Source organism: Equus caballus, chromosome 2 (assembly GCF_041296265.1).
Source record: "Equus caballus isolate H_3958 breed thoroughbred chromosome 2, TB-T2T, whole genome shotgun sequence".
Taxonomy (NCBI): Eukaryota; Metazoa; Chordata; class Mammalia; order Perissodactyla; family Equidae; genus Equus; species Equus caballus.
The window spans coordinates 23013272-23039703 of NC_091685.1; the positions used below are offsets into that span (position 1 = coordinate 23013272).

Consider the following 26432-nt stretch of genomic DNA (forward strand, 5'->3'; position numbering starts at 1 on the left):
AATGAATGAATCAAGCATTTGCTAAGACCTGAAATCCTGTATGTCAGTCCCTGAGCTCCACCACTGTCCCCTGAACCAAAGCCACAGCTAAAGTGTCTCCTCAGCTGGGAGAACTCAGTGGTACCTCCCTGTGTTTGCTCTAAAAGACCCAGCTGGGAGCAGGACCAGCCTGGCAGAAGCACCTGTCTTGACATATCTGACCCCTTCCCTTGGTGCTGATCCTCGGATGTAGCACAACCCCGTGAGGGAGAGGCTCTGCCATCAGCATTGCAGAGATACCTCTGCTGGTCCAGGATTCCCCATCAACATAATAAACAACCCCTGGCTGATGTTGGCTCAAAATGATGACAGATGAGCTGCATCTGTATCAGCAGGCAGGGAGAATCATATTTGGTCCACAGAGGTGGCTTCGGTGTTAAGCATGTCCAGGAGAATCGCAGAGCCTGGAGTTAGAATTAGGAAACTGAGTGGCATGGGATTATTCCCACGGAGCAATCGGATGTGGTACAGCGACAGGCGTGCCGCCTCATCCAGTCTGCCAGGCATTGTTTTGTGCCTTAGCTGCACGCATCCCCAGCTTGAGAGGAAGGAGACCCTGTTTTGTCTCCATGTCCCTGAGGCCCAGCAACTGCATTAAGCTCTTTTCAGTCAACCCCAGGCTCTGCCCCTTGCGCTGGGTGCAGAGTGTAAACAGGACCGTCGCTTTGCAAGTGTGTCCCCAGATGGTGCGTGGAACCTTGCAGCCTAGCTGGGGGAGGGGCTTTGCCTTTGCACACATCTGGGTTTGAATCTCAGCTCTTCCCACTGCTACCTGTTTGACCTTGAGCATGTTCTTAAACCTTGAGGAGTTTCAGTTTCTTCACCTGCAGAGTGATAAGGGGTGGGGACGTAACAGCCATATCACAGGGTCATTGCGAATGTTGGGAATATAATTTTAGTGAAGTACGTGGATAAATGTCGGTCCCCTTCTCAGACCTGCACAAAAGCTCCAGTCTTCCTGGGTTTGTTTGTGTGTGCTCTCTGCTCTTCCCCTGGGATCCAACAATGAGGTGTCCTCAAACCACCGGTCGAGTGGATACACAATAAGATGGGCCATGTCTGTCTGTCACGTGACTCCACTGTTAACTCCTTGAGGGCATGAACAATATTATACAAAATCTACCCCTCCCATCTCCCCACCCCCATACACCTACAGCCTGGAACTAAGCGGTCCTCCCCAGACTTGCTGAACGAAAGATTGAATTTGACTTGGACCCCTGGGGTTCTTATAGAATTCAGGGGGGTCCCTAACTTGGGTGGGGCAAATTGGCATCTTTATTTTCACCAAGCTCCCATTGAAACTTAGGATTTCTGTCAATCATGAATATAGGCCACAAAGTGCAGCCGTATTAGCAGAACCTGTGAATTTGTCACTGCTAAGATCCCAGGTGTTTTCATAGAAGATTACAGTTGTTGCAACTATCTAGAAATAGCATTTATGCTTCTAACGACAGTATTTATCAGGCCCACTGCTAGATCTTGTAAATAATACTTTAGTAAAAGTACCTATATTACCATGTGACACATTTTCAAAATATTTTGAAAACTATATTTCAATATAATTGGTTTCCTTTGTAATTCTATGTATTTTGCTTTATGCATTTAAAAACATCATTTGAGAAAGCTTCATCAGGCTGCCAAATGGGGCCACGCCACAGCAAAGGTGAAGTACCCCAGTTCAGGAGGTCCGTGGATAAGCTTCTTTATTCTGTGAATCCTCTGAAGTGAATGAAAAAGGTGAGAGGTTAGATTTCTATGTATATTGTTCTAGAGAGATTATTTCTAGCTTTCATTAAGAACTTCAAAATAGCTAAGAATTAGACCCATGGTTCCCAAGTAGGAGTGATTTTCCCTCCGAGGGGACATTTGACAGTGTCTGGAGACGTTGTCACAACAGGGAGCTGCTACTGGTATCCAGTGAGTAGAGGCCAAGGATGCTGCCAAGCATCCTATATGCACAGGACAGCCTTCACAACAAAGAACCATCCTGCCCCAAATGCCAGTAGTGCCGATGTTGAGAAACTCCAGACTAGACTATCACACATTAATGGAATTTCTCTGATTCTTAAGGCTTCTAGGGAAAAAAATCAATGCACAACTTCATTAGAAACACCTGTGATAATTGTCTCATCCAACACTTAATGCACATCTGCAGTGTCTGCCAGGCGTTGGGCACTAGGAAGACAGAGAGGACTCTGGAGGAGCTATGAGTGTGCAATTCAGTAGGATGTATGACCTAGTTGAGTTGCGTGCAAGGTGCAACCATCATGCAAATCTCTCCCGGGCACCTGTTTTCCAGGCACTGTGCTGGGTGCCCGGGATTGGTGTGAATGTGACAGAACACGGCCTCTACTCCATGGCTTCCACACCTCTCAGGGAAGACAGACACTAAACAATGCCATGACGGGCGCTGCATGCAATGATGGAGATGCGGTGCTCTGAGGACACACAGCATGGTGTGTCCTTGGTGTGTGTTGCGGGGAGGATGATACACCTTTGTGTAGTGGTCGGTCAGGTCTCCTGGGGGTGGTGAAGTTTAAGCTGCGACCTAAAAGATGAATAGGAGTCGGCCAGACCAGAAGATGGGGAAAGGATGCTTCAATCAGAGGGAACAGCAAGTTTGAGGACTCAGAGTGAGCAAGAGTGGGGGACAGTAAGGGAACCAGATGGAGTCTGCTTGAGCTGCAGCATCATTTAAGGGAAAGAGTGGCAAGAAGCCAAGCCTGGGAGAGGAACAGGGCCAGCTCATGGATGGTCTTGTGCACCACGTTTAGGATTTGGGGCTTTATCCAGAAGAAGCGTTGAAGGATTTTAAACAAGAGTGGCAGGGCATTTTTGTGTTCTTGAAAGGCACAGATTGGGAGGCCTAGATTTTGGGAAATGGCTATTGCAGTGAGAGTTAGAGAGCGAGAGTGAGAGGAAGAGACAGAATGTAGAGATTAACTGCTCAGGAAACCAGAGGAGGCCCCTTGGATGAGATGCTCTGTGAACTGCATCTGGAACAGTGAAAAGGCTTGCTAGGTCAAGAAGGTGGAGGAAGGGTATTCCAGGCCAAGGGTCAGGCATTGTAAAGGCCTGAAGGGGCCTGGGCTGTTTGTAGATGATGAGCTGTTTGGTGCGACTGAAGCAGGGTGTGCAAGGGGGTGGGGCTAAGATGAAGCTCAATGCCAGCATCCCTACGACCATGGCCTCTGGTCCGCTCCTAAAGAGTGGTTGCAGAGGGACAAAGATACGGTTTGACTGTCCCTTCTCCCATCTGTCCAGACAAGGTACCCCTGCCAAAAGTCATGCATAGAGCTGGGTCAGAGTCCGAAGGTAGACTTGGGTACAGTCGGCTCTCCAAGTGGCAAGTGAGACGTCTTCAGTGGGCATGCGCGTTATCTGCACGTGTGGCTCTCCTCTGCATTTCCTCCTAGGCCACTTCCATTAATTGCATGGCTTTGACACATCCATATCTCCAGCCCAGAGCGTGCTCCCAAATTTCAGTCTACAGCCCTAATTGCCTTCTGGCCATCTCCATCTGGATGTCCCACTGACCTCTCCAACTAAATTTGTCCAAAATTGACCTTATCAGTCAATAAATATTTGCAGAATTGAATTGAATTTTCCTGCCAAACTTCTCAACAGAGTTATCTCCTCAAAATTATCATTATTTGTAGACAACATGGTTGTGTACCTAAAACACTCAGGGGAATCAACTGAGAAATCTTTAGAATTAATAAAAGTTCAGAAACCCAGATGGATGCAAGATGAATATATAAAAATCAATGGGGTTTCTGTATATCAGTAATAACCAGCTAGAAAAAAATAATGGGAAAAACGTCATTCACTAGAGCAACAAAAAGTGGATAGAATGTCTGGGATTAACCTTAACAAGTGACTGGGACCTATGTAAAGAGAAGTACAAATCTTTACCTGAAAGATTAGCTGGTATTTATTGATAACTTATAGTATGTGGATGCTGTACTGAGCATTTACCAATTTAGCAGATATTATCACATTAATCTGTACAACCATTCTAGAAGTGGGTGCTAATTTTAAAGATGTCAAAACAAAGGTTTTAAGAGTTCACATAAGTTGCCCACAAATATAATGATGTGCTTATGTGGCTTCTCCATTAGTAGACTACCTGAGATTTTATTCATATTTTTATCTCTAGCACCTAGCTCAGTACTTTCCCATAGTACACACTCGATACATATTTTTGGAATAAATGGATGAGTAAAATGAATTAATCTTTTTATAATATTCAGACAACACCTATCAACGTCATTTGTCTGTGTATTTATGGTTTATTCTGGCGGTGGCTTCCTGACTCTGTAAAGAGTTAGTACAAATTGATAAGAAAACTAGTAAGAACTTTTAGAAAATTTAAGTATCTAAAATTTAGACACCTCTGTATTTCAAAGATCATAAAATTAAAATGGCAAAAGAACTACAAAACATGTATGCAATGCATATGATGGATAGAAGTCATAAATGTGTAAATCAACAAGAAAAAATAAACACCACAATGGAAAATGAGCCAAAGATTTCATCAGATACTTCCTCAAAGGAGGAATTAAAATTAATAGGAAAAGTTGGAAAAAATGTTGAATCTGAGTCATGAAGAAATGCTAAGTAAAACACAATCGCAGTTTTTGCACCTATCCAGTAGGCAATAACTTCTCAATCAGATAATATGCCATGTTGGCAAAGAGGCCTTGAGATGGGCACTCCTAGACCGGGCTGTTGAGAATGTCATGGGTGCACATTTTCTAGAAAGTATTTGGACGATCCAGAGCCGAAGCCTCAGAAATGTTCACACCCTTTGACCCAGTTCCCTGCACTTTTGGAAGTCTGTCCTAGGGCAGTCATCCAAAAAACAAATGCATCAACGACAGCCGGAAAAGTCTAGTTCTCTGAGATTGTTCTTGAGCCTGAAGTGGGTCTTGGCCGTGTTTGGGTGCTCCCTCGACTAGAGGCACAGGTGAGAGAAGGCAGATCCATCCCAGGGACTGAGAAAGAAATGCAAGGTGCCCTCAGATGCAAGTCCGTAGCAGCATCCCTGTCTACAGGGCAGCCAGCTGGTCACTCGCGGTGAAGAACAGATAGCCTTTTTCTTGGCAGAAATTCAGCATTTCATAGGCATGAAGGGACATTTAGCACTTTGGGCATGGGCTCCCGCTCGATTAGCGTTTCAATCTGGAGTGGCTGCTCTGAGCTGTAACTTTCTCCACTCACGAACATACAGTTGATTTCAGGGAGCCTTCCAAACGAGTCAGCCTTCCAGCCCTAACTAACCGTCTCCGACAGTGCCTGCCACAGAGGTCAGGCAGCCTAATGTGGACAACACCCCCCGACCCCCGAAACCAAAGCTGGATGCGGTCACCGCATAAAGTGAACCTTCATTCTGGGACTCTGGCCATGGAAAAGCATTTTCCACTGCACTGACCGGCATTCTGTCACCAGACCTTGAAAAGAGTTCAACTCTTATTTATAACAGAGAAAAAAAAATTCAGAAATCATTTAAATGTTTGACAATAGGAGAATGGTTGAGTAAATTCTAGTAAAGTAAATTCTAGTTGAGTAAACCCTGGAATGTTGTGCATCTGTTTAAAATGCTGTTTATGAACAGACTCAATATCTTGGGGGAAAAGCTCATGTTATAATGTTTACTGAATTGTTGCAAAAGAAAACCGAGAAATGACCTGAATGGCCATCAACAGGGAAGTGGTTGAATAAATTGAGATACATGCATACCGTGGAATATGACACATTTAGATAAAAAATAGCTTAGATATGTATCTACTGACCTGGAAGGTGTCCCTTACAGGTTTTTAAGTGAGAAAGCAAGTTGCAGAGAAATGAGCTAAACAATGATTTTATTTTGAAAACAAAATCATGAAAATTCTCCTGGAATGTGTCCATTTGTTTGCATGAGAGAGAAGAAGGTTAGAGAGAGACACATATCTGCCTGTCAACTTCGGTAACTTCAGATTGTGTGGAAGGGAGGCAGACTGGAGATCAATTTTTTTTATACATCTTTGTGTTGCATATATTCATATCTATGCATATTACAAGTACACATGGCCTTTTGTAATTTAAGACTGAAGAATAATTTACCGAAAAAAGAGCACACAAAATTATATATCCACAGTGTGATCTCAATGATGTGAAATATGCATAGAAAAATCTAGTAAAAAATTGAAAATCTTAACAGCAGGTGCCTCTGGAAGAAAGGTAAGATTATAGTGTTTCCTCTTTTTTATTCTTGCCTGTATTTTCCAAATATTCTCCAGTGAGCAAATGTATAAATTATTGTTTAAAATGTAATGGCCTCCACCTTCTCTCCAGCCAGTCTTGCTTTACTTGTTACAATCTGGTTTCTGTTCACCTTGCCACCTGCCACCTACCTTTGCTGAAATTCATGTGCCTATTCAGCAAATACTTATTGAATTGTAGGCACTGGGGATACAGCAGGAACCAGGGCAGAGCTCCCACTCTCAGTGTTCTTATTTCCAGAGGGACCATTTAGACATCAAACTGAGTGACTGCATCCAAGACCCTCATCTTGGCCTCTCTGTGGTGCTCAACATATCGACTCACTTCTCCTGTAGGGAGCTGCCCTCTGGTTCTCTTCCCACCTTCTGCCTACCTCCCTAACCCCTACTCTGTCACCTCTCTTGTTTCCGTACACAGAAAGCGTTCCCAGGGGCTCTATTCTGAGCCTCCTTCACTTCTTTCTCCACAGCGGGAGATACTCTTCATGCCTGGATTCTCGATCCGAAACTGCAGACCTGCGCAAGTCTGAGGCGAGGCAGTAGTCTGGAATGCTGGGCATGGTGGTGAATGTTGGTATCAGTGGTCCTCCAGGACGTGAAGGAGGGTAGCCCTTAAGATGTGGCCCATGTAGGGTCTGCACTTCAGACTCTGTGCCCCACATAAGCATGGTACTGCCACATGGATGTATTTGCTTATGTCTGTCTATGATCTGGGAACCATACAGTCACAGGGTCTAACCTAGAGGAATGAATGAACGAACAAATGACATGATACAATGACATCAGATGCAGATTTTAGAGACAAGAGCTTGAGTAGATCTGGTGTCTGCCAATGAGGGGAAATTCAAGGAAATGAACTAGTGGGCTGTTTTGAAGGATGTGGAGATAGAAGCTTAATTTCATTATTATTGGTTGAATATTTTTCTGGATTCTGGGCCACTTATGTCTTCTTTTTTAAACTAACTTGTTCAAGACCCCATCCAATTTTTCAATGATAGCACTTGTTGTTTTCCTATTGATTTGTAATAGCTCTTTCTATGTTAAGGGTATAACTTTTCTACCTAATTTTTTTGTATGTCTTTTTGATTTGTTTCTGTTTTTGACATATACATACATTTTGAAAATATCAGTCTTGTAGGATCCTCCACAGCTTTCATGTTCAGAAAATCACAGTCACGGGGCTGGCCCCGTGGCCGAGTGGTTAAGTCTGTGCGCTCTGCTGCAGGCGGCCCAGTGTTTCGTTGGTTCGAATCCTGGGCGCGGACATGGCACTGCTCATCAAACCACGCTGAGGGAGCATCCCACATGCCACAACTAGAAGGACCCACAACCAAGAATATACAACTATGCACCGGGGGGCTTTGGGGAGAAAAAGGAAAAAATAAAATCTTTAAAAAAAAAAAAAAAGAAAATCACAGTCACATCATTATTTGCCTATATTTTCTTATTATTTTTTGGCTTGATTTTTAAAAAAAATTTCTAACTCTTTACTCCATCTGGAATTTATTTTAGTATATGCTGTGAGTTGAGGAGATAACTCAGTTCTTTTCCCAAACAGTTAATTAGTTGACCCTGCAAAAATATTTTTCTCTTCTCATTAATTTTTTAGTGTTGTCTAACATGTATTTTAATTTTTGTGTGTATTAAGGCTCTTCCTGCAGTAGCGTTTCCTCTCCTGCCTGTCTGCTCGTGGACAGTCTCCACACTATTTTCATAAGGATCACTTGGTGATTCTGTTTAGTATCTTGTAGGGTGAGACCATGAAATCTACTACCTTTAAAAAAATAGGCATTATCTGTGACTGTCTATTTTTCCAGTTAAACTTGGGTACCATTTTACTAAATTTAAAATGGATCATCGGGCTTTTGATCAGAATTGCATTAAGCTGATAAATTAACTTTTCAATAACTTTTCAAAAGGTTAATATTCTAAATTAACCTTTCAGTGTTTAGTCTTTCCACTCAAGATTATACTGTCTCTCCAATTATTCCAGGTTTTTTTTATCCTTCTCCAAAAGTTATTTTTGTACAGTGCCTGCACGTTTATTAATTTTATTTCTATTTAGCATATGCATTTTGTAGTTATCATTAAGACCTTTCTCTTTATATTTTTATCTGTCACTGGCATATGGAAATGTTATTGATTTTGTGTATTTATTTTGCGTTTGGCTACTTGAGTGAAATTTCTTATTAGTTCTAATAGCTTTATAATTGATTCTCATGGGTTTTCTTGGCACACTAATACATCATCTGCAAACTATGTTTTTGCTGGTTTCTTTCTCATTTCTTTTGCTTGTGTCACATGGCTTGGCTCTTCCAAGAAGGCGTAAAGTCTCAGAGGAGATTGTCGCATTTCTCTCTCATTCTTGATCTTAATCAGGTGTTTCACCAGAAGTCTGATGTAGGTTATTGTTCTAAAATGGATGCTTCATCATAGTAAGGAATCTTCTTTTTCCTAGTCCCAGATGCTTATTTTAATCAGGTTACATGTCTAATTTTATTAAATGCCCACTTAGCATTTATTCAGAAGAACTTAACCTTTTTTCTCCTTTAATGGGATACTTTGTCTTAAGAGATTTCTCAATATTAAAGTCATTTTAGAGATTACCTGTCCTTTGTTAGTTAATCCCTAAAGTGGGCTTTTAAAAAAAGCTAGTGTTGAGTTAATTTATCAGCATCACAGTTAAGATGGTGGATCTGAAGTGGACTGCTTCCATTTGAATCTTGTCTGTGAGTAACAATATGACTTGAGCCCCGTCTTTAATTTCTCCTTGTCTTAAGTCTTCATCCGTTAAAATGGAGATGATATGAGCAGAACGCACCTTATGGGGCTGTTGTGAGGATTAAACAAGTCAATATATGTAAAGTTCTTAGAAGAGTGTCAAACGAAACCTTAACAAATAGGAGCACTGTGTTGAATTATTGAGAACTTACCATGTGCCTGGTCCTGAGCTTTGGGTGTGGGTTCAAAGATGGGAAAGCTCACAGATGGTCTGTCTTCTGACGGAGCTTACAGCCTGGCAAGAAAACAGATGCTTACGATATAATCACATGGCAGTGTGGAAATTGGCTTCTGTGATAAGCACTACTCAGGAGAGGTTCTGGTGTCATGAGAGCGTGTAATAGGGGGTCTAACCAGTCAAGGAGAGACACTTGACTGAGATTGGGATGATAAATATTCCAAGAAGGGAGGGAAGAGTGTTTTAGGCAGAGAGAACAACATATGCAAAGGTCCGGTGGCTGTGCAGTAAGAGAGTGGGGCAGGTGCAAAGGGCTGAGAAGGGCAGGGTTTAGCTGCAAAGCTGGCGGACATGAAGCTAAGAGGTCGCTAAGGGCCAGACCATGCAGAGACGCTCATAGACCTTAAGCGATTTTTCCTTATTGAAGAGCAATGAGGAACCTTTGCAGGTTTGATGTAAGTGGGGGAGGGTAAGAGACCTGATCAGATTTCTGTTTTGAAAAGACACCTCCAGCTGCAGTGTGAAGAATGAGTTGGCAAGGACGAGGGTAAATGTATATGACCAGTTAGGAGCTTATTACGGCAGTCCAGGGGGAGGTTGGTGTGGGGTAGGGGGAAGTGGAGATAGAGACAGGGCGATAGATTGATCATGGGGTTGTGAAGAGAAGGAAGGTTTCAGGACAGGGTGGGTGGGGGACATCATGACCCTGAGCATCCCACGTTGGGTCTGATCTCAGAGGGGAGGTCTAGCCTGCTCTGTGAAGTTGTGAGTCATCAGTGCATGAGTGCGGAGTCCTTTAGGCTAGAGAGAGAGGAGGAGAGGCCCAACACTGAGCCTGGAAAGGAGCCAGAGAAAGAGCAGTGGGAGGAAAGGAGAGTGTGGTGGTGTGGGAGAAAGCCTGGGCCCACACTTCTTGAAGTGTGGTTCCCAGGCAGGAGCATCATTGCATCACCAGGGAACCAGTTAGAGGAGCAGGTGCCCTGGCCCCACATGGCTGCTGTCGATCAGAACATCAGAATCTACATTTCAGCCAGGTCCCCAGGGGATGAGCAGGCACAGTGTGTGCACTGTGAAGTCTGAGATGCTCTGGTCTGGGGGGAGTGTTTCCAGAAGGAGGGTGGGTGTGAGCAACAGTGTTAGAGGCAGCTGAGAGAGTGGTCAGTTAAAATGAAGACTGAAGAGTATCCGCTGGCCCCTCAGTGACCTCAGCAGCCCTGTTTAGGTGGATCAATAAGACCAGAAGGCAGAAGTGACAGGGTTGGAGAGTGAGTGGGAAGTCAGGAAATGGAGGCAGAAAGTATGGACAGATTGTTTTTCTAGAAATTTGGTTGTGAAGGGGAAGAGAGAGACAAGGCTGGAGGGAGATGAGGAGTGGAGTGGGGATTGTTTTCTTAATGAGAGTCTGGACCACATTTGAAATGGGAAGTTTCCAGCTGAGAGGAAATGATTGAATGTATGTAACATATACAGGAGTGAAATAGATTTCAGGTTCCTGAAGATTAGGGAGGGATGGGATGCAAAGGGCACGTGAAAGGGTTATGTTTAGATCAAAGGAGGGCCAGCTCCCGTGTAGGAGAAAGGAAGACTGCTGGTGCAGGCCAGCCCCGTTTGGAATTGGGAAGACAAGGGAATCCCCACTGATGGCTTTTATTTTCTATGGAGAGCGGGAAGAGAAGACTCTCCTGGAGAGTCAAGAGGCTGCGGAAAATGGAGAAGGTTTGAAATTGTCCTTCTGGTGTTTAATGTTGTAAAGGAAAAGCCTGAGTTCCACTTGGTCTGGTTGCTTTTTAGTGCAGACTCTCTGAGCCTTAAGTTCCACCTCACAGGTTGTTCTGAGGCTAGAATGTAATGATGCACGTGTTGTCACCTGGACAGAACACAGCACAAGCTAGCACGAGGTCTGTGTCAGGCACCTGTTTTCCTTCCCTGTGTGCCACAGCTGGGTCTGGCCCAGAGGAAGCACTTGGAAAAGTGGGTTAATGATTCTCTAACACGTTGCTCCTCTCTCTCTGGAAGCTTCTTGGAGTTCTTCTGGCTGCACTGAACTGCTCTCTTTCTCTCTCGCAGGCCAGAACTGCACGTTCCAACTGCAGGGTCCCAATGGGACGGTGGAGAGCCCGGGGTTCCCGTATGGCTACCCTAACTACGCCAACTGCACGTGGACCATCACCGCGGAGGACCAGCACAGGATCCAGCTCGCGTTCCAGTCCTTCGCCCTGGAAGAGGACTTTGACGTCCTATCGGTGTTTGACGGCCCGCCCCAGCCAGAGAACCTTCGAACCAGGTACCACCTGCCCTCTTCCCCATAGCCAAGAGCTGGGTCCCTGGGCCAAGCTCGCTGAGAGGAAGGACCCGCTGGGGTGAAAGGTTTATGGTCATCAACAAAGACCTCCGTTTTTATGAGGCCCGCCCTCAACTCCTCTGCTTTCTTTACATTTCCCAATTCCTTTTGCTGCCTAGAAGTACCCAATACACAGAACTGATGAGTAGGACATTAGGGAAGACTAGACAGAAGACATAAAAGAGAAATTCAAGTCTTTCTACTGAAACTGGGTTTGCATGTCTATGTGTGTATGCGTGGGTATCTGTTGGTGTATATTCTTTGCACACACAGAAATATTTGTTTTCTCCCTTTGGACCCAGCAGATATGAGTTGAAAACTAATAGAGATTATATCTTGCATCCTGTACTTGAAAACCATCATGCTTTGTTGGAATTTGCCTCGCATTTGCGTGAGCTTGGCTGTGAGTGTAGAATCAGGAATTTGGAGAAGTTCCCACTCACTCACGCCCCACCGCTGTAGATGGGAGAGGAAACTATGGAGAGGGTGAGACTGCTTTTCTGTACCCCTGAGCTGCCTCCCAAGACAGAGGGTTCACAGGGAGGGGGGTTACCCCCTCTGCAGAACGGGCAGACAGCCACACAGTCGTCGCTCTCCAGGTTTTCTTGACCTGGTGGCCTGCCATGCTCCATCACAGGCCTCATCCTGGTCCTGCCAGCCAGGCTTTGGGCTCCCCCAGGAGCCAAAGGGCTAATGGCTTACCAGCCAAGCCCTGGGGAGCCTGGGATGCTAATTAGTGGTGCATTAATGAGCGGTTCTCTGCCAAGCCCTTAACCTCGAGGCTTTGTTTAAGATGCCTCTGAGCCCTTGGCTTGCAAGCTCCTGGAAAGGGTCACAGACATTTAAAGGATGGTGACAGCTCTCTTCTCTCTCGCTCCCTGCCCTCTCAGGGCAGTGCAGAGGTGAGGCTGCCAAGCCTGCAGCAGGAGTGGGGGTATCTTGGGCCCCCTGTGACTAGTAGTTCCTCCTAGACAAGACAGGGCTTACCCATCTTCCCTTGACATTCGGCAGGGTTTGGCACAGAGTGGATGTTCAGTGACTCTTGGGTGAAGGGACTGGAGGCCTCTCCACTCACTCATCCCACAAATATTTCATGAGCATCTGTCGTGTTCCAGGCTGGCCTGGGTGCTGGGAATACGGCAGTGAGCAAAACAAAGTGACTGTCTTCACAGAGGTTACATGCTAATGGGGGAGATGGGTACGGACTTGAATACGTGCTTTTAGAGTTCAAAGACATCAAGGCTAGAGCTAGAAAGGAGACTGGGATGGGATAGTGCTTAAAACAATGAGACTGATGAGGTCACAAGGCAGTGAGTCCTCACCATCGGATGCTGAGCTCAGGGTGATGCCATTTCTGGGTACCTGCATAGACTTTTGATGAATATTTAGTGATTGTTGAAAGATAGAAAGTCAAATCAGGCCAACTGGGCACTTGATGGGGGTGTCGACGGCTGGAGGCAAATGCTCCAATTCCACCCGCTAGAGTTAGGAGAAACTGACGAAAATAATGGTGACAATGTGAAAGCAGTACGTTGTTCATCCTTGACAAACATCATTTAGACAATAATAAGAAATTAGAAAAACTGAATAATATCGATAACATGAATTTTTTCACCCTTCAACCACAAAATATATGTTCTTTTCGAATACTCATAGAACATTTGCCAAAAAAAATGATGTTATAATGAGGGAAAAAAGTGAACAAATTCTCTCTTCCAGCTTTCCTTGTTCTTAAGGCAGGGTCCACACATGTGTGGTCAAACCTCTGTTTTCAGACATTTGGGTTTTCTGGCTCTGAGAGAGAGGTATAGAAGACCCATCAGAGATGAGATTGCTCTGGCCTGGAAGGGTGGGGATTTCCATAACCTGGGGAGGTGGTCCTGGCAGGAGGGGCCTGGATGTATTCTTGGCCACAGGACAGCCCCCCTGGCCAGCCAGCCGAGTTTGAGGAGGAGACTCCCAAGGTGGTACCTTCACCAGGTCGCCCCTGCTGGGGCTCCTGATCTCTGTCATCTTCCTGATGCGCTCTCTTCAGTTCATTTCAGAACGTTTATCGCTTTCCCATGCAACATTTCTACCTCCACAGTACCTGGGATCACGTCCTCTTTCTTGCGTCTACTCCTGTGCATTTGCGTTTTCTTTCTTTTTACTCAGTTAGTTTTGCCTGAAGTTTGCTTATTTTACTGGTCTTTTTAAAGTTCCAACTCTAGAGCTATCAATTTTATTCTTTCTCTATTATCCAACTTATTGATTTCCACTTTTATCTTTACTCGTTCTTTTCTCCCACTTACCTTAGGCTGATGCTGTTCTTTTGCTGATTTCATGAATTGAATTAGTTTCATTATTTCTTGTTTGATAATAAAAACATTGAAAGGCATTTTTCCCTAAGTGCCACTTTGACCATATTCCATAAATGTTGATGGATGGTCATTATTTTAGAAATAGTCTCTAATTGCAATTTTGTTCCTTCCTTGACTCTAGGGTTTTTTCCTCCAATTTTCCAGTAATATTTTTTAGTACTTAAAAAATTATTATATAGCTATATTGCATTATGATCAGATTATGATTTCTACTTTGGAGAATTTGTTGAGCTTTTTCCCTCAGTATATGATCATCTTTTTGTAAATGTTCTGTGAGTATTTGAAAAGAATATATATTCTATGACTGAAGGGTGAAAAAATTAATGTCATTAATATTATTCAGTTTTTCTAATTTCTTATTTATTGTTTAAATGATGTTTGTCAAGGATAAGCAATGTATTGTTTGTGCATTTTCAACGTTGGTTTTCCCAATTTCTCCCTTTATTTCTAAGTTTTTACTTTCTACGTTTTGATGCTACACTCTTCAGCATGTATTTTTAAAAGTTAGATCTTCAGAGCAAATTCTATATTTTTTCAATATAAAACTTATTTTTATCTCCAAATGTTTTTTTGCCTTAAATTCCACTTTGATACTAAGATTTACCACCTTCATTTTTTTAGGTTTGTGCATATAGAGTCCATCTTTGCCAATTCCTGTATTTTAATGTTTCTATGTCTTTGTTTTAGGTGTGTCTCTTAGTACAACAGATAGTTGGATTTTTATTTTTATATCTTCCCTGAGGGGCCGGCCCCATGGCCGAGTGGTTATTTATTTTTTTTCGAGGAAGATTAGCCCTGAGCTAACTACTGCCAATCCTCCTCTTTTTGCTGAGGAAGTCTGGCCCTGAGCTAACATCCGTGCCCGTCTTCCTCTACTTTATATGTGGGATGCCTACCACAGCATGGCGTGCCAAGCAGTGCCATGTCCGCACCCGGGATCCGGGCCGGTGAACCCCGGGCCACTGAGAAGCAGAACGTGCAAACTTCACCACTGCACCACCGGGCTGGCCCCCTGGCCGAGTGGTTAAATTCGTGCGCTCTGCTTTGGTGACCTGGAGTTCACCAGTTCGGGTCTTGGGCTCAGACATGGCACTGCTCATCAAGCCAGGCTGTGGTGGCGTCCCACATAGAGGAACTGGAGTGACCTACAGCTAGGATGTACAACTATGTACTGGGCCTTTGGGAAGAGAAAAAAAAAGTGGAAGATTGGCAACAGATGTTAGCTCAGGGCTGATCTTCCTTATTAAAAAAGCACACTAAAAAATCTTTTTTTAACAGGAAAGTTTAATTCACTCACACTCTGGGGTGATAACTGATATATTTGCTGTTGTGTAATATTTAATACTTACTGTGTTGTTGCTTTTTTGGTGAGGAAGATTTGCCCTGAGCTAACATTTGTTGCCACTCCTTTTTTATTTTGCTTGAGGAAGATTAGCCCTGAGCTAACATCTGCACCAATCTTCCTCTACTTTGTATGTGGGATCCCCCAACAGCATGGCTGATTAGTGGAGTAGGTCCACACACGGGATCTGAACCCACAAACTCAGGCTGCTGAAGCAGAGCGCACGGAACTTTAACCACTCGGCCGTGTGGCTGGCCCCAATACTTACTGTTTTTAAGCAGTCTTACTATTATTTCCTTTCTCTATCTTCAGGTGCAAGTTTTCTTTGCCTTCCCTGTGATTTTTATTGCAGTTGTGGTTAAAGTTACTTCTTCAGAATACATTTTAAGTTGTATTTCTCTGTCAACAGCTTGTCGGGTTAGCCTTTTTCATAATTGAGTAGAAATTACTGCATATTGTAGAAATTCCTTAGTGTTTGTAGCATGTGGGTATCTGCTGCTTTCCTAGTTTACCACATGGCCGTATATTTTCTCTCCTTTTTTACGCCTGTGATTATTCCTGTAAGAATTTAGCGGGTCAGGTTGAAGGGGAGTTTAACATGTTGTCTCAGCTTTCCATCTTGAACTGGAAATTTCTCTTAAGATTTTTATTCTTTTTGATGCTATTGTGAGTAGAAGTATTTTTAATTTAATTTTTGGGTTATTCATTGCTAATCTATAGAAATACGGTTGGTTTTTGTATATTTATCTTGTGTCCTGTAACCTTGCTGAACTCATTACTAAAAGTTCTAATAGTTTTTTTTATATCTGCAAATAAAAACAGTTTTAGTGCTTCCTTTCCAATCTGGATGCCTTTTATTTCTTGTTTTGCCTAATTGCACTGGATAAAATCTCCAGTACAAAACTGAATAGAAATGGTGAGAGTGGACATTCTTGGCCTGTTCCTGATCTTGAAACATTCAGTCTTTACTGTTAAGTATGATGTTGGCTGTAGGTGTTTGGTAGAGGCCTTCTAATGAAGGTTTTTATGCAGAGGATTTTGGCACGATCTGGCTGCAGTGCGGGAAATGCACTGGGGTGGGGGCCATGTTGGTTGACTGCCAGGGGCCAGGCAAGAGACACTGGTAGCCTGAACAAGAGCAATGAAGAGAGAAGGTGGTGTGGATTTGTATGATGTTATGGGAAAGCATCGTCCCTGGACTTAAGGGTGGATTTATAGGGACTGTGGAGTGGGAATAAGAAAAACGAAGGGGTGAAGGATGACTCCACAGTGTCTGGCTTGGAAGCAGAAAGCAAGCCAGATCAGCCCGTGGTGAATTCCAGGCTCCAGGAAAATGTGGTCTTCACGGCGTATGAGGGCATTTGCTGTATTGATGTTTCTCTTCATCTGGTAGAACAGGTAGGTCACCTCCTCACACAGTGTTTTCCTGTGAGACAATAGGGTACAGTGGGGGCACGCCTAGATTTATACCCAGCTAGGTTCTACATTTATTAGTGCTGTGACCCCTGCAGAGTTTGGCTTCTCTGAGCCTCATCTATAAAACGGAGGTGACCCTGACTCGCCTTACAGGATTGTTGTATGTGAGCCACCTGCTGCAGACCCCTGAGTGCTCCATAAACATTATCTGCTCCTTCCTGCCCTTCTGTTCCTAGGACTAGGACTTAGGGTTCTAGCGGGCTTTGGTGCCTGTCTTGACACTTCATCTGTGGCCGATCCATTAGCCTACGTAGATCAGGGAACAGCAGGGCTAGAGGACAGACACTGAAGAAGGAATTGGGCTCAGGGGCATTACTGATCCCACAGTAGCCCAGCAGTGGGGCAGGACTGCCAAGAAGCCTGTAGCAGTTTCTCTCTGCTTGATTCACTTGGGCTTTCTGTGTTTATTGTTTAAAACTTGACAGACGTAAGTTTTCCAATTCTGCTCTCTGTGCGTTTTATTGCATCTCTCTTTTCTCCCCTTACCTCCTACTTTCTGATCTTTTTCACTTTATTTATGAAGCATTCCTGCAACAGGCTGAAGTGTCACCTCCCCACCCCAAACCGCACCCTCCACCCCCTTTAACACTCACCTTTCTCCTGCCTGCTTATGGGCTGTGTGGTGAGCACTGAGCTTCCCTCCCACTCAGATTCTCAGATCTCTAAGGCTGGGAGTCAAGCCTTCTCCCACATGTTGCTGTGGCAGATCCGTGCCGTGAAATAGATATCTTGCCAGTGCATGACATGACTTTGAGTTCCAGCTCCTTCCTAGCCACCTGGCATGGGCAAGTCACTCCGACTCGTATCCTCAGTTTTCTCATCTATGAAGTGGGTAAATCAATATCTACCTTACAGGTTGATTGGTGAGGATTACACGAAATAGTGTGTGTAAACTGCTTTGAATTGTGATAAGATATAAACAAAAGGAATACTTGTATATTTGGAGAAAAAATTAGAAAACGCAATTTAGCCAAAAGGAAAAAAAAAAAAACCCTTCAATACATTTGTAAGTTGTTATAAGCTGTAGAGCATTGGTACTCAAGTAAAGGCGATTTTGACCCCCAGGGAGACGTTTTTGGTTGTCACAACTGGAGGGAGCCTATGGCATTTGGTTGGTCCAGGCCAAGGGTGCTGCTGAACGTCCTGCCATGCACAGGGCGGCTCCCACAACAAAGAGTTATGTGGCCCCAGATGCCGGTAATGCTGAGACTGAGAAATCTCGAGGTGGGGTGACTGAGGAGGTAAGGCCATTAGCATCAGACATACCTGGTTTCTAATCCTATTTCTATGTCAGTGACCTTGGACGAGTGAGTCTCGCCTGAGCCTCAGTTTCCTCCTCTGCAAAATGGGGAACTGTCAGGGATTCTCTGTATTGACAGCAGCACCTGGCATCGTTAATGAAGAGAGGCGCCAGCAGGCACTCTGCGCACAGCTTGTTCTATATGCAGATGCCATTCATCTCCCAATGACTCCCTTTCTCCACCAGGAGTTCGTAGCCATCTTCTTGAAAGCATCTCACATTTCATCTAGAGCTATTCACAAGCAGCAGCATCCCAGGGTGCCAGAAGGCAGCGTCTGGCTGCTTGAAATTAAATTTACAATAGAAGCTGATCAGATTCTTCTCATAATGGATCAGGGTGGGAAACGGGAGTAGGAGCTGGACCCGAAGGCCGGGGAGCCTGTAGGAGTTTGGAAATTAGCAAGAAAAGAACAAAGAGTCTTCCAGATAGTGCAGTGTCAGCCCTGCCTGGATGAGTTACTGAGACAATCCCCACATCCCTGCTTTTGCACAATTAGATGGCCTCTCTGTGCTGGCAAACATCCTATTGCGTCGCTGTTTAATGCGAAATGAAGTTTTCTAATGGAACACGAACAAACATTATCTATGGAGATGCTGCTAATAAACTGCATCACTGTATATTGGAGGGTTTATAGGGAGCTGGTGATGACTGCACCAGTTAAGCACAGCTAAGCATCCCTTAATTTAGACATTTGGGCTCAAGTTATGGGAAACACTACAACTCGTTCCCTCATTACTGGCAGTACACATTCTGTCATCAGCCTAAGGTGGAATGCAGCTTTAGTCATCTGGAGCCAGTTACAGGTTTCACTCAACTGACGTTAGACACCTGTTTGGAAGTGGTAAAAAATCCACAAATTTGCCAGATTTACCATCTTCTTATAAATACATATCACAGCAGAGGCCCCTAAAGGACCTGCCTGTTGGATTCCTTAAAAAGTGTGCCTTGCACGTCAATAGGGTTGTCCTTGGAGGGTTCCCTCCCCAGAGTGCCTTGAGAATGTGCTCTTGTGGGCAGGAGGTGGCTGGAAGGAGCCCTAGGCAGGAAGGAGCATTCCTTGTATAGATTGAAACAGTGAGAGGATGCTGGAAAGGGGAAAGAAGAAAGGATGACTCTGAACACCTATTACGGGCCAGCCACCAGGCTAGACACATTTCTTCATTCATTCATGGTCATTTATTCAACATTTATTGAATATCTACCAGGAACGCCAAGTGTTGGGGATACAACTGTTAACAAGACAATCTCTGCTTTCAAGGAACCGTCTCTTTTGGGAGATAGATAAATTAGCAGGCAACGATAGTCCAGGATGCTCGGCTCTGTGTCTGAGGAAGCTGATTTGGTCTTGGGGAGATCTTTGTAGACGCTGATCTGTGGGCCTGGGATGCCCTCCCTCCCTCTGCCCTTTTGCTTAGTTATCGTTTCTTCATTCTTCACGTCTCAACTCACTTGTCACTTCCTCACCCAGGGAATCCTCTGAGACACCTGTATGTCTCAACCTGGTCATACCCTCCTGTGATACCCCCTCAGACTACCATGCATCCATCCTTCATGGGTTCACATGTGCATGTGTGTGATTATTTGATGTATGCCCATCTCCCATGAGACTGTAAGCTCCTTGATTATAAGAACTGTTTCTATTTTATTCTCCATTGGATCTCTAGGGCCTGGCTCATAGTAGGTCCTCAAAAATATTTATGGGAGTAAATGAATGAATGCTCCCTGGAGGAAAGAGTCCGTGACAGGGCATGATGGGAGGGATGGGGAGAGTGTTTCCAGCCAGGAGAATAGTATATGCACATGTCCAGTCGAAATCGAGGGAAAGATGAAATGCAGAATGGCAATGGGTTCATGGTGGGTGGGGTGTAGAGGGGAGATGGGGACGTGGCTGGGCCAGATCATCAGGAGCCCTATACGCCATGCTGGGGAGCTTGTCACATATCCTAAGGGAAGTAGGGACACACCAAAATGTCTTAAACAGGCATTACACGTGTTATCTAATAACTCAACAGCCCCCCCCTGGGCTGGGTAGTATTCATTTTCTTTGCAGAGGTTAAATAAGTGTCTGAGGTTTCTAGGCTGCCAAGTGGCTAAAAGAAGAAGGGACCATGGGTCTCCTAGAGCCAGAAACCAGGCTTTTTCCTCCACACCAAGATGCCTTCTTACTGCTTTGGATCCATTAGCATTCATTCCATTTCCTGTTAAAATATTCATCCCATTTTCCTTTTTAATCAGTTTCTTTAAAAAAGTAAAAGTAACAGGAACTCACTACTTTAAAAAAAGTCAAGCAGAGCAGCAGGGTATGGAGTAAAAATCTCCAAGTGCCTCCTTCCTCAGGCCCCTGTCCCCGCCCTGCTCCCTGGCGGTAGCCGCTGTTAACAGTTTGGTGTGGGTCCAATTTCTTCTTAAATAAAGATTCATTAAACTGCCCATGAGGCTTATTGGGACATCTATCAGCCCTTTAAAAATTGTTCTGATGAATTAAGTGTAAACTAATTAGAAACATGGATTCAATTACCCTCGAAACACACAAGGGTTTAATAATTAATAGGAAGAGGGCTTGAGGCCAAAGGCATTATGGATTTTATCAAACCCCTAACATCTGAAAGTAAATATGCTTGATTCACCCTAAATGCTGGCAGATTTGGAGGCAAACCTATTGGTAGGAGCTTTGCATTTAATCAGTAAAGTTATCTACGATTGATAAGGAGTCAGCTCAAGTGCGTAGAGGCCGGAGCCTGCTGGTTATGGCTGGACTGGGCAGCAGCCTATCTTGCCGGGGCCCTGCAGTCAGCGTTGTTCATGATCTTTCACCAGGCAAGCTTGGGGGGATCCACTGAGGTCCCCAGTGAGATCACTGACCCCAACTATGGGCCCAGAACATCTCGGGAGAAACACTGGCCAAGCAACACTGGGCCAAGAAACACTGCAGGACTTTTGGGGGAAACATTCTGTTTATCCCCTTGAACTGTGAGTTATGATGACTTAGATGGACTTAGAGGAGAGTCAGGGGGTTGGAGTAAATATTAACCTGTTGTGCCCCAGGTGCTTCGTGTACCACATCTTATTTGATCCTCATAATATTCCCGGAGGTCAGAATTATTACCTCCATTTTTCTTGCCGAGGAAACTGAGTCCCAAAGAGGCTACGTGGCTTGGGGCAGCTGTATTCAAACTTCCAGATCTGCTTGTCACCCAGTTTCACACAGGTGGGCACAGCTCCACAAGGGCTGAAGGAGTCTGTGAAAGGGGAGGAAGCAGGATCTGCCCGGCTTGTGGCTTGGGGCAGCCATGTGCTCCATCACCTAATGCCAAAGGGTAGGTTTGGGCAGACGTGGTGGGGGAGGGTTGGCAGCAGGTGATATACAAAGCCAGGTGGGCAGCAGTGTCGGGGTCCTGAGCAATCTCTCCATTCACAGTAGGACTCTGTGGTTCAAGGTCAAAGTCAATTTTTGTGGCAAAGCCTCACCTTGCTCCTTTGCCAAGTCTGCTATTTAATGGCAGCCAAAATTTAAGGCCCCGTGGAGCCTGAGTCTGTGGCCAAAAGGCTGTGCTGCTTACACCCCTCCCCATGATTGGTCCTGCCCACAGCGTTATCAGGTGTTGGTCAAAGATGCGACATTACCCCAGAATGGATTTGGTCACCCCTTGACCCTTATCTTCCCCTTTCTTGCAAGTGGTGGGTGACAGGGGTGTTGCTGAGATAGAAAAGTGTCTCCTTCTTTATCCTCTACTCTTATTCCCTGAACCTTTGGGACAGCAGAAATTGCTGTTCCAGGGAGCCTGGTAACCCAGGGATGTTGTCCTCAGTGCAGAAGCAGATTTGGACATGTAATTCTAGCCTTTACTCTGTTTCTTTGTCAGCAGAAATGGTACCCAAATGAACATCTCCTAAGTATTGAGCTCCTTGTTCCCTGCGAATTAAAATAAATGTAAAAGTAAATCAATTCCCAGCTTTTAAGTGAACAAAGAGCCCAAGTTATTGCCTCCTTGGGTGGGTCTGAGCTGCCACACGATGTGGGGCCCAGAGCCAGGACAGGGGCAAGGAGACCTGGCTCCCTTCCAGCTCAGCAACTGGTTTGTTTGTGATCTTCACCGAGTCCTGTCCTCCTTAGGGCCAGCTGCATCTTCCTAACTTATAAATTGAGGTCTTAAGTCCAGGAGAACTCCAAAGCTTCTTCCAGCTCTGAAATCGTATGATTCAGTGATGCCAGAGATGTATGTAGCAGGACTATAAAATACCTTTGATCTTCTCAGATTATTTCTGCCCTACTCAGGTACTACTCTTGGCTCTTTTAAGAATTCCACCATTTGTCTTTGGCGTCAGGGTTTATTTTCCAATGGCTTGTTAAGCAGTGTGGCAGAGAAGGCTCAGCGTCCACCATCATTCTTACTCCTCTTCCACAGTGTAGAGTTGTCCGGGGGAAGCAGCTGCCCAGCCAGGGATGATATTTCCCAGCCTCTTCTGCATCTAGGTGCAGCCATGTGGCTTAGTGGTCAGTAAAAAGTGGTCAGAAGTAATGTACCTCCCTCCCAGGCTTGGCACAGAAAAGCTCCCCTGTGATCTTCTGCTCTCTCTCTTTCTCTGGAGACAAGAAGCCTGAATGCCTGGATGGCGGGGGATGAGAAGTAAGCCCTCCCCTCTGCCCCAGCTGAGCACACAGTGTGGTGTGGCGGTTAGGAAAGAAGCTTTCAGCCAGCCTGCCTGGGTTCAAGTCCTTGCTCTGCCTCTTACTGGCTGTGTGACTGTGAGGAAGTCACTTCTCTCTGAGTCTCAGTTTCTACATCGCAAAGTTGGGATTATAGTTGTATCCACCTTGCAGGGAAGCTGTGAAGATTCAACTACCCAGAAGGCATGATGTATATAGAAGATGCTGGACATGTGGTAAGCACTCAGTAAATGTTAATCGTCTTGTCACTATTGTCCTGTCCAAAGCTGACCTCCTCCAACTACCTTCCTCTGCCTTCCAAGCCACCATCAGCTCTTGCCTCGATGATCACAACAGCCTCTTACCTGGGGTCCCTGCTATCGCTTCTGTCGCGTTCAGTCAATGCCAGAGCTAGAGGGATCTTTTATTTTTTTACTTCTTAAAGAATAATCTTTTAATTAAATAAATAAAAGTAATTTTGGATTTACAGAAAAGTTATGCAGGTGGTACAGAGAGTTCCTACATACCCCTCACCCAGATTCCCTTATTATTAATATCTTACGTTTGTATGGGACATTTGTCACAGTTAATGAACCAATATTGACTTACTGTTATTAACTGAAGTCCATATTTTATTCAGATTTCCTTAGTTTTTACCTAATGTCCTTTGTCTCTTCTAGGATCCCACCCCGGATACCACATTATGTTTAGTGGTATCCTGTCTCCGTAGGTTCCTCTTGGTTGTGACAGTTTCTCAGACCTCCCTTGTTTTTGGATGACTGACAGTTTTGAGGAGCACTGGTCAGGTGTTTTGTAGAATGTTCCTCAGCAGTTGGGATTTGTGTGATATGTTTCTCCTAATTAGACTGGAGTAATCTTGTTTTGGAAGAAAGATCACGGTTTCATGGCATCGTGTCGAGGATACACACTATCAACATGACTTATCCCTGTTCATGTTGACCTTGATCAACTGGCTGAGCTCACATAGGTCAGGCCCCTCCATTGTGAAGTTATTCGCCCCTGCATGCTGTCCTCTTTGGAAGGGAGTCTCTGTGTACAGCCCATTCCTGCAGAGTGGAGAGTTGTGCTTCATCTTGAGGGCAGAGTATCGATATAAATTACTTGGAATTCTTCTGCAGGGGAGATCTGTGTATTTTCCTCCATTTGTAATTTGTTTATGTCTATATGAATTCATGGGTATTTATTTTATAGCTTGGGTTATATCCAATCCTAGTTTATTTATTTTGTTGCTCAAATTGTTCCAGCTTTGGCCATTGGGAACTCTTTTCATTGGCTCCTGTTTCTTTTGGTATTTCTCCATCATTGTCAGTTTTTGTTTTTGAGGTTGTTTTTGTGGTTGTTGTTTCACCAAAGCTCTTCATAGAAATGAGCCTTGGTTCCCTTAATTGGAAAATGGTGTTAGAAACCAAGATCTGGCGCCATGTGTACTCATTACTATTGGGACATCATTGCTTCTAGGCCCTCTCAGCAGACATAGCAAGGAAATATATGTGTGTATACTAATGCGCAGATACGCACATATCTATAAATATTTTTATTTGTATCCATCTAAATGTGTTCAGCTAAATATGAGTTCATACTGAAGTTTCCAACTGTAAGCCATTCACACATGGGTCATTCTATCCTCCTCCCCTTGCTTGTCTGGAACCTTCCACTCCAATAGTGAGAACCCTGGCTCCCACCATCTGCCATCCATTTACTTGACTGTTAAGTACCAGGATATACGTATAGTGGTATCAGAACTGTTAAGCCGTACCCTCATGGGAAATGACTTTATCTGCAAGAGCACAGTTCTTATGTGCAGTTCCTTTTATCTTTAGTCTTTGCACTCATTTTGAAAGCTACTTAGATAAGCACCGAGAAGAAAATACTCATCAGGGAATGGGTGTGAAGTGGAAGGGCTGAGATTTTAATAGAGTGGCCAAGGAAACTGTCACTAAGAAGGTGACTTTTGAATAAAAGCCTGAAACGACGTGAATTTGGTGTCTCTGCCAATCTTCAGGTGGCTCCAGGGCACTTGTTGTGTTGGGTTGTGTGTCTTATCTGTGTTTCCTTTCTCAGGGCTCAGCAGGTATCATTAAGGAAATTTCTGGGAAAGGAAACATTCATCAGTAACTTCAGGTGACATGATAGACACTCAGGCACATGTTATGGCACCTGTCCCCCAGGAGCTGTGCTGACTGGGGTTCCCAGGGTAGCATGATGCAGGCAGTGAAGACAGTGTAGATTCATGTGACTGGTGAAGTCATAGAAGTGATTTCTGACCTCATGATGCCCATCAGCATCTTGGAGGCTGGCAATGCAGTGTCTTCAGTCCTGCCCAAAGGAGACAATGTTTTCACAAGGTTTATATCGGCGAGCTTCTCTGCACCTGGCAAGGGCTTTCACCGTATCCTCCTGATTTTGTCCTCATCACCATTGACACTTTCATCCCTTAATAAGCAGTGACAGCCTTATCAAGCAGCCTTATCAAGGAAAGAAGTTACATTTGGTTCCACCTTCCCAATTTGGTTATTTTTGTCCCAAAGGACTCTCACCTAGTGATCTGGGGGCTTTGTATGTCCTGGCCAATCGGTAGAGGCACCTCTGACCTCTCTCTTCTCCAAAGTCCTGCAGCCACATATCACAGACAAGGTAGATCTTAGACTTATCTAAATCCTACACAGCAAAGGGGAAAGGTGAAAGAGCCGGCTCTGACAGTCCAGCTGTATTTCAATCATCACAGCAATTCATCATGGCCCATAGATAAATTCAGAAAGCTAGAAAGCTGTCAAGGCCCTTGGTAGGTGGCAGAATGAAGACAAGAAGAATTTTTGCAGACCAAGACAAGTTTGGAATTATCCATCAGCTGCGAGGCTGTACGCTTCAAGTGCCTAGTTTTGCTCCTCCCAGCTCTGATTGATTATTTAAGCTGCCCAGACGTATTATTTACGTCTCTCAATAATCCAGTAAGTGGCTTTTTTGGTCCCAATTTGCAGAGGAGAAAGCTGAGATTCAGAAGGGCAGGCACATAAGCAGAGTGCTAATAAGAGGTGGCCAAGTTCTCAGTGTTTTATCCCTGCTCTGAGTCAGTGCCTTCCAGCCATATGGACTGCTGGTCCAACGAGGGACAGGAGAAAGGCAGCCTGAACACAGAGCCGTCCATCCTAAAGGACACCGATGGGTGAGAGGGAACCTCCAGAGATCTGATTCCCCTCCCACAGGCCCCCTCCCCATTTTTGAAATTTACCTGAACTTGGGCGAAAAAGAGAGAACGGAGCAACTGTCTCCTCTCTGCTGTGCTCTTCCTCCAATGTAAGTTAGGTGAAGACCTCAACATGGCAAATTATTTGCAGAATCCCCGAAGGAGTGGGTTCCTTCTATTTTGGAGTATGTAGAAGAGTAAAGATTTTCTTTAATTAGATAGTGCCGGCTAGATTTAATTAAAGCTTCAAACCTGCAATTTTCTTTGTTTGATTGATCAGTTGGTGCTGATTGCCTGGAGTAATTATGAAGGGGGAGGTGGCGTTTTCAAAGTCTGGTGGCGATCAGAGGCAGACAGACCGAGTCAACTCCTGGATAGTTGGCTGTCAGAGTGGATTCTGAAAAGGTTTAAATTGCACAAATGTTTGTTAGCGGGTCAAATGGAAAATAAGGTGTCTAAACTGCGCTTTTGTCTAAACCACGCTCCCAGCCGTGTGCC

The 26432-nt window shown here is 44.6% G+C and overlaps 1 protein-coding gene across 4 annotated transcripts in view; it reads left to right on the forward strand.

Annotated features, from left to right (window-relative positions):
* The window catches only part of CSMD2 (CUB and Sushi multiple domains 2), a 592855-nt gene that overhangs the window by 48252 nt on the left and 518171 nt on the right, over positions 1-26432 (forward strand). For all 4 annotated transcript variants that reach the window (XM_023633833.2, XM_023633839.2, XM_023633859.2 and 1 more), the window contains exon 2: positions 11329-11545. In XM_023633833.2, the coding sequence (XP_023489601.1) occupies positions 11329-11545 (217 nt within the window). The remainder of the gene's footprint in view (positions 1-11328; positions 11546-26432) is intronic.